This window comes from Perkinsus marinus (genome assembly GCF_000006405.1).
Source record: "Perkinsus marinus ATCC 50983 genomic scaffold scf_1104296953538, whole genome shotgun sequence".
Lineage (NCBI taxonomy): Eukaryota > Perkinsozoa > Perkinsida > Perkinsidae > Perkinsus > Perkinsus marinus.
Genome location: NW_003208445.1, coordinates 108032 through 115506, shown reverse-complemented (window position 1 = coordinate 115506; position 7475 = coordinate 108032). Strand labels below are relative to the sequence as shown.

Here is a 7475-nt window from a genome sequence, read left to right as displayed (position 1 = left end):
TTGTGTTACATACTTATATCTAAAGGAAATATTAAAAACGTTCCGGATACATACGAGAAATGAGTAATCGTGGAAACGGATACTTCTACAACATCGCACAATCATCTGACTCAACATCTTTCTCGAAAAGATATCGAGATCATATTGTCCAACACAAATATACATCATCCGACGTTGTTATTCGTTGTTTACAGATAATAGGAGATTAAAGTGAGCAATCCAACATTACGCACACGTTTTACGAAGATATATGAAAAACGCAAACCGTGGGAATCGAACCTGCGTAAATTCGCATGATGGGCGGGCGCTCTACCAACTGAGCTGCACGAATCGGGCGGAAACGACTTTCAGAGACAGCACAATTGCGTGAATCTTGCCGGACTGCATCGCTCCGCTAGGTTTTTGTGACATGAATAGAAGATTTAAAACTGTCGGGCCTGGGATTCGAACTTGCGGTCATTTTAAATCGGCTCCTTGTCGAAACTGTTGTGTTACATTTGTGCAGACTAGTGCGTGCTCAACCTGTGTCGGGCTGCTACGTATGCTATTTAAAACTCAACGCAATTGAACGGCTAGGTCGCGAGAAGATGCCTTCATTTTGCCTATATACTCTAGCCGCAGGTAATGCCGGTTTGATTTTAGCGCGCGCCCGGGGCCCCCACCCCAGCGCGCGCAATTTTGTTAAGGCGATGGGTTGGGTTTCTTGGCGAAACCGGCGCGGGATCCACCAAGAAAAAGGGTTGAAGACGATACCAACAACACGCGTCTCCGACACCTATGGCGCACGCCCAACTAATCGATGTTGACGATATGTAGACAACTTTTCACTACAATTCGCCCCCTCACGAGAGTAGGGGAGTTGTCATATCACTGCTCTCGTGCCGCATTGCAAAGAGCACAGTACCAGAAATCTTGCTGGCCATCATAATCAGTGCAGTCCACGTGGAACCAATGATCACAATTGTCACAACAAATAAGAGTACCAGCTCGACGTTCCTTGCAGATAGGGCACAACTTGTCAGTTAATCTCGGGTCGGGAATAGGATCGACATCGGTCTCACCACCAGCCTCGTCGACAGCACCAATAGCCTCAAACTTACGAATCCTTGAGCTATGAACCACCCACGTCCTCTGCGCCTTCGATCCATCAGAATTCGACCCGATTTCAAAACACTGACTGCTAAGCTTCCTGATCACCAAATATGGTCCCGAAGCTTTAGTAGATAGCTTGGGACCCTGAATATGTCCGGGCTTGAAAAGAATAACTTGATCCCCGACCTCAACAGGCAATGATCCGCCCCTCTTAACGATCTTCCCCGCGAATTTACTGGCCAAAGTTTCACGAGCTTGCAGCCATTCTTCCGCAAAGACCTGCAAGAGCTCATCTCTCTGTTTAGCACGGGATCTCGCCTCTGCCTTCGCAGCTGCTTCGCTACCTCTAAAATTCATAGGGACCCTTGAAGACTCAGCAACCTGGGCCGAAAGGGCACCGATGATAGGACTTTGAGGCTTCCATCCATAGATTCTCTCGTGCGCACCACTTACGAGATTAGCTCTGGCCTCTGCAATCGCAATCAGCCACTTCCAACTCGCCTGGGGGTTGGAATGCAGACAAGAGCGAAGAGTTTCCGAGACCTCTTTGTGCTTCCTTTCCCAGAAGCCGCATTGAGGTGTGTAAGCAGGAATAGTCCGCAGTTTACAACCGATCATCATAAGGAAGCTAACCAAGGGAGTAGCCTCAACGAAGTTCTTGGCATTATCACACCACAGCTCCTTCGGCCATTTTCCAACACGCCAGAAATGAAGTTCCAGGGTATCTGCAATATCCTTGGCCCTGCCGCTGTCCAGTAAATAGAAGGAACAATGACCACTCAGACGATCTATGACACTGAGAACTTGCCTACCATCATCATCGCCCCCTTGCGGGAAACGCTGAGCGGAACCCGCACCAATTACCAAGACGGACGGACGACGTAAAGGACCAAACAGGTCTATTCCCACACAGTCATAAGGAGCCAAAGGAATCTTGCTGGCACCGAAGGAGACCTGGGCCCTAGTACCGTTGTCGCGGGTCAAAGCACAGCTTAAACAGCCTCGAAGAGCCTTACGAGTAATCTTCCTCATACCAGGTGCCCAAACCTCACTGAAGAGTACGGCCAAGGTAGCCGTAAGGCCTGCGTGACCACATTCCTGGTGCACTGCTTGAGCAAAGTCCGCTATCAAGCACTGTGGAACCACCAGCTGCTTCCGTGGGCCCTCGTCAAACGGCAGATCGGGACGTAAACGGTATAAGAGGCCATTGTGCAACTCGAAGGTATAAGGCAAACCCACGATAACACTCTTCCCTTGGGCATCAAGGCCATCGGTAATCTTCAAACAAAAAGGATCATTCTCCTGCTTCACCTTCAGAAAGTTGGAGAAGAGTGATGCTTTGGACGATTCAGGAGCATCCTGCCCTCGCCAGCCTCTAAAAAAAGAGAGCAGGTTCACCCACTGGCGGAAGGAAGGGATTGACCAAACACCCGCCCCCTCGTCCGACAACCAAGAATGGACTTCGACTGCGTCACAGGAGACGGAAGCAACCACCTGCATGTGAAGCGAAGCATCAGATATTGGCTGGTACTTCATAGTTAAAGACACCCTCGACAGCACATCAGCAATGTGATTTACCGTCCCTGGAAGATGAGAGAAGACCACCGTGACCGGAGGCGCCGAACACCTGAACGCGTGGGCGACCTCAATAATAACCCCCCGGAGACGCATGATAGCTCGCTTCTCAATGCTCTTACAGACCGGAACTTGCCACGGGTTTGCTTGATGGACCGCGACTCGGCTATCACCCCGTATCTCAATATGCCGTAAGTTAACAAATAGATGGGCATCTTCATCGAGACGGCGTAAACAGGCAGCAATGACGAATAATTCACGTCGGTTGCAATGCCATGATCCTAAAGCCATAGATTTGCTTTGGACCCTTGCTTCCGAGCGGATGACTTTTCCCGAGTTGGAGTCCTTCCAGACGAAACCGTATCCTCCGGCGGAAGCGTCTACCTCAGCAATAATGCTTTCTATTCCCGTGAAGAGGCACAAGTTTGCATCTTCTACGGCTGCCGCCTGGTCCCAATACTTCAGGGACAGGTTCAGATGCACGGATGCCGGCGAAGCCCAATCATTTCCGGGCTCGGGGGCATCCCAAGTAGACGCGTTGCTGGCTAGAACCCTCGCACAATCCGCATGAGCTCGAGCAAGGCTCTCATTGACACCACCACTAATCTCAGTGAACTTGCCAGCAGCTTGGAACACACGGCGCTTCGTAAGACTGTCGACATCTCCCAGAGCGACACCACCTACACGCGGCCGAACCAACTTAAGTGATCCCCTATGCCAACTCCAGTGGCTTCCCAACCAACGAGTAGCTTCCTCACCCCATGATGTCCTTTTGGATTCGGGGCATTGGAAACCCGTAGCCTCCCATACCTTGAGCAACAGTCTTTCGACTGCCTGGACTGCCTTCGGATCCCCCCATAAGAGGAAGTCGTCCATGACAGGGATGGTACACACCTTCTCATAACCAAGCAAACTGCGGGCCTTGTCCACCACCATCCACAATATCCGCTGCGATCCACGGAGCACAATTGGGCCACAAGCCAGTCCAAAGGCAAGTCGTTGACAGGTAAAGCGTTTATGACCGACAGCAAGACGAAGTGGCACCACCCGACCATCCGGGTTTGAGGGTTCAACACCGATACAGTAGAACGCCTTCGATAGGTCGAACTGTCGAATAGTATCCCCTTCCCTGAGAGAACTTCTCAAAGATCTAGCAGCCTCTGCTGTGGTATGCTGCTCATTACTGACCGGCGGACTGAGGGAATTCACGAGTCGTAGATCTGCCACGGGTCTGGTCTTAGTGGTCTTACACACCGCCGGCCCAACAATGGGCAGCAGTTGAGCATCAAGACCGACGCCATCGTCTCCCGACTGTCTAACAGGGAAGATAGTTCCATAGGGACACTCCACCTCATTTGGCCCTCCGCAGCTTTCTTCAGGACTCCACCAGCCTTGCTTTTCATATTCACCACAATGAGTATAAAACTCGGCACGTTCGGCCTCTGTAAGCTGTCGAATCATGCGGTCACTTGACCAAGGCCTTTGCGTGCCCGAAACTGGATCCTTCAGATGCCATTGAGCCACGAACTGGAACTTCTGCCCATCAAATCTTCTGCCATCAACACTGTTGCGGTCTAGTCGCAGTGCGTACCCTTCCGATAAAGGTATGGGTTCACATCTCGAGAGGGCTTCCAAGAGACGATCAACGACAACTTCGTCGGACAGATCCCCGGAAGATGTTGCCACAATCTGCTGACTCTCGTTGCTCAAAGCCTCGGAGACCTTTATATCGAGGGAGTCCCGAAAACCACCCAGAGCAGCGTTTGCCGCAACATTCTCCTCCAGAAGTTCTCTTACGGGATCATCAGAAACGTACAGCTCGCCGTTACTGTGAAAGCACTCGATCCGCGCACATAACTCCTCCTCTTCTTCGTGACCCAATTCCCGTAGAGGTCTTTGCGGAGAGTTATCGGAGAACTTGTACCGGTCAAAAGCTTGCCGTAATTGAGATCTCTCCTCGACAGAATCTTGGGGGAAATTGATTGAGATGCCAAGTAACCTGAGCGCCCTACGACCCAGGATTACACCGCCTTCGCGACCGAGTCGAGGCACAATCAAGAATGGTAAGAAGCACTCATTATCGCCCATTTTAGTGTGAATGATGACCTCTCCGCCCGCATGTTCTTCCTCACCGTTAGCATATCGAATCAGCACTGGCGGGTCACCGAGCCTTGCGATACAATTCCGCTCCTCCAATTCGTTCACCAGTGATGCCGATATCAACGAACACGACGATCCTGTGTCGAGCAAAGCTTCGAACTTCTTATCCCCACAACGCAGAGAAACCTGTGGAACCTCGTCGGTGTTCCTCAGAGCAAAGGATTCAGTTGTCGCTGAGGTCGCCAGACAGTCGACGGCAAAGTTGTTGCTAGTGATTTGCAACGATGTCTTAGAAGCATCCTGACGATCCAGTGAACGTCCTCCATCTGCTTCTGCCACCGATCCGTCCGTTTTTTGAGCCCCACCACCCTCAGCAGCCATCGACTCCTTGACCGCACTTTTCTTAGACGCTGGGCGGTTAGGACAATCCCGCTTCATATGCCCAACTTGTTGACAGGCATAGCATCTCCCACGGAAACCTCCCACCCAAGGCTCCTTCCGGGGCGGGCGATCGTTCCCCTGCGACTGCACTGCCTTGGCATCCTGTGCCTCTGCAACTTCAACACACCTGACTCCGGGAGCCGATGAGGCAGGCGCAACCCTTTCCATGGCAACCAGCCAGTCCTCCCATGTGATGTCAGGTTTTCCGGCCCTCATCAAATAACCGAGACTTTTCGAGAATTCATCCCGCATCCCTATTCTGGCAAGCGACAACCAGTGAGTCGCATCTTGATGAACCCCTACGAGATGACACTTCTGCTTGAAGCTATTGACACGATAAAGGAAAGTCATCAGAGTCTCTCCGTTCTTCTGCACCAACTTCTGGGCCTCCGTCAACAGCACCTCCCTCTGCTTGTCACCGCCGCTCTGGCGCTCGAGAGAATCCCAGACGATCTGCACTGCCTTGGCGTAGGATGCTCTACTTAACGTATTCTCAATAAGAGGCCCGTGCGCCAAGGAAATATTTATCCATAGCGCTGTATCGACAAACTTCGCCAACCAGAAGAAAGCATGCACATCCCCCCAGCCTCTTTGATTCGCAATGGTCTGGAAGTAGGCCCGAAACTCCGCCAACGTTTGGGTATCACCCTCACGAACCACAAAGCAACCTCCTGGTGGTGCCTTTGTGGCCTCCGCAGCCTTGCGTATTTTTTCCACAAGCTCTTCTGTGAGTTCTGGACGTGACCCCGCCCTCCGATCTGGCTGCCCGCTCACTGGTACTGAGCCTGTCTTTCCCAGCTCTTTCTCGACTGCCGATACTCCCGACAGGGACTTCACACCGATGGCGTACTCCGACTTCTGCGCCTGCTCCGCACTCTTCCTCCTCCTCAGATGTTGTATCCGAGCTTGAGTATACCGCCCAACAAACGGCTCGGGAAGATCCACTGCATATGGGGACAATTCCTCAGCATACAATCGATCTCGCGCTGAACGTCGCAGAGTTCTCAAATACCGCTTACGGTCCTCCGATCCCTCCGATAGGATGCGTTTGAGTTCGAGCTCCAAAGCAAGAAACTCTCCGAGGACTCTGACGTTGTCCCGAGCCTCACCCGCGATAGGATCCTCTTCTGGGGTCTCCAGCTCTTCAATATCTAGCTCTACCATCACTTCACTCACAATAAACTGCCCGACTGAAGCCCATTCCGCCGGCTCATAGTCCTCCCCTATGCCGCCCACCACGATGTTCACCAAATCAGTGAGTTTGTCAGCACTCAGCCTCGGCTCCCCTGCAACCCTGCCGACTTCCTGTCCCACCGAGATCGCCAAAGTTTGTAGGGTTTCTGGGAGCGGTTCCTCTATCTGTGCCGAACCATGTGACGCAACACCAGGTGCTGGGGTTAATATGGGAAATACGGGCGGCATAAGGACAACAAGAAAAAGGGTTGAAGACGATACCAACAACACGCGTCTCCGACACCTATGGCGCACGCCCAACTAATCGATGTTGACGATATGTAGACAACTTTTCACTACAGTGGGTAGCTTCCCCTACCACGTGCCTCCGCGCCTCGCTGGGGCCCTGCCCGCTCGGCGATGTATACCTGTGTATATCGCATAACGCTTGCACCCGTCCACAAATCTCGCTCGCCCACGAGTCGTTGCAGGGCGAGACGTGACACCAGCATGTGACGTGACAAACCACAACCGAACGACGAGATTCTAGCCTTCTTCCACTGCCCTCTTGCTCTGTAGTCGCCTTGGTCGGTCCGGACAGTCATCATTTGCACCGTTGTAGTTTTCCATATCGCTCTCCTTGGCTAATATGCAGTCATCATTCCTGTTCTCATCACTTCTTCTCCTCCAAGGACTATTTCACTTAGTCATGGCAGGACAGGACTCTCAGGATCAACTTCTGGGAGGGTGAGACCTCCGTAGTCCCCGCTCTACCTTCCTATGATGGTCGTTCTAGATTCACTGAGAAGGTATCGGTTCCTGAAGAGTGCTATGGTCCCAGGGGAAACCTTCGTCTATGCGCGGATGCCCTGAAGGAACAGGCTATCCTCATGCAAGTCCACGACCAAGTCATGCATCGTCTCCAGCAGTCAGGGTAGGAGGTTGCTCAGTGACTAGCATTCTTACAAACCTCATTCCTGTGTGCCCCTCCTAGATACAGCGGCATGCTCCCTAATTTAGAGTTGAAGCTGTTGCAGTACGCTACCCAAGTGGTTGCAGGTATGGTCTCAATACTCGGCTAGCAATGATATCTA

General features: G+C 52.0%; 1 protein-coding gene across 1 annotated transcript; it reads right to left on the bottom strand.

The window, feature by feature from the left end:
• Window positions 1-867: 867 nt before the first annotated feature.
• Window positions 868-6372, bottom strand: Pmar_PMAR007954 (hypothetical protein; the record flags this gene model as incomplete). The annotated part of the gene is made up of 1 exon (XM_002776421.1): window positions 868-6372. One exon carries the CDS (start codon window positions 6370-6372, stop codon window positions 868-870), a length of 5505 nt encoding a protein of 1834 aa, XP_002776467.1.
• Between the last annotated feature and the right edge of the window lie 1103 nt (window positions 6373-7475).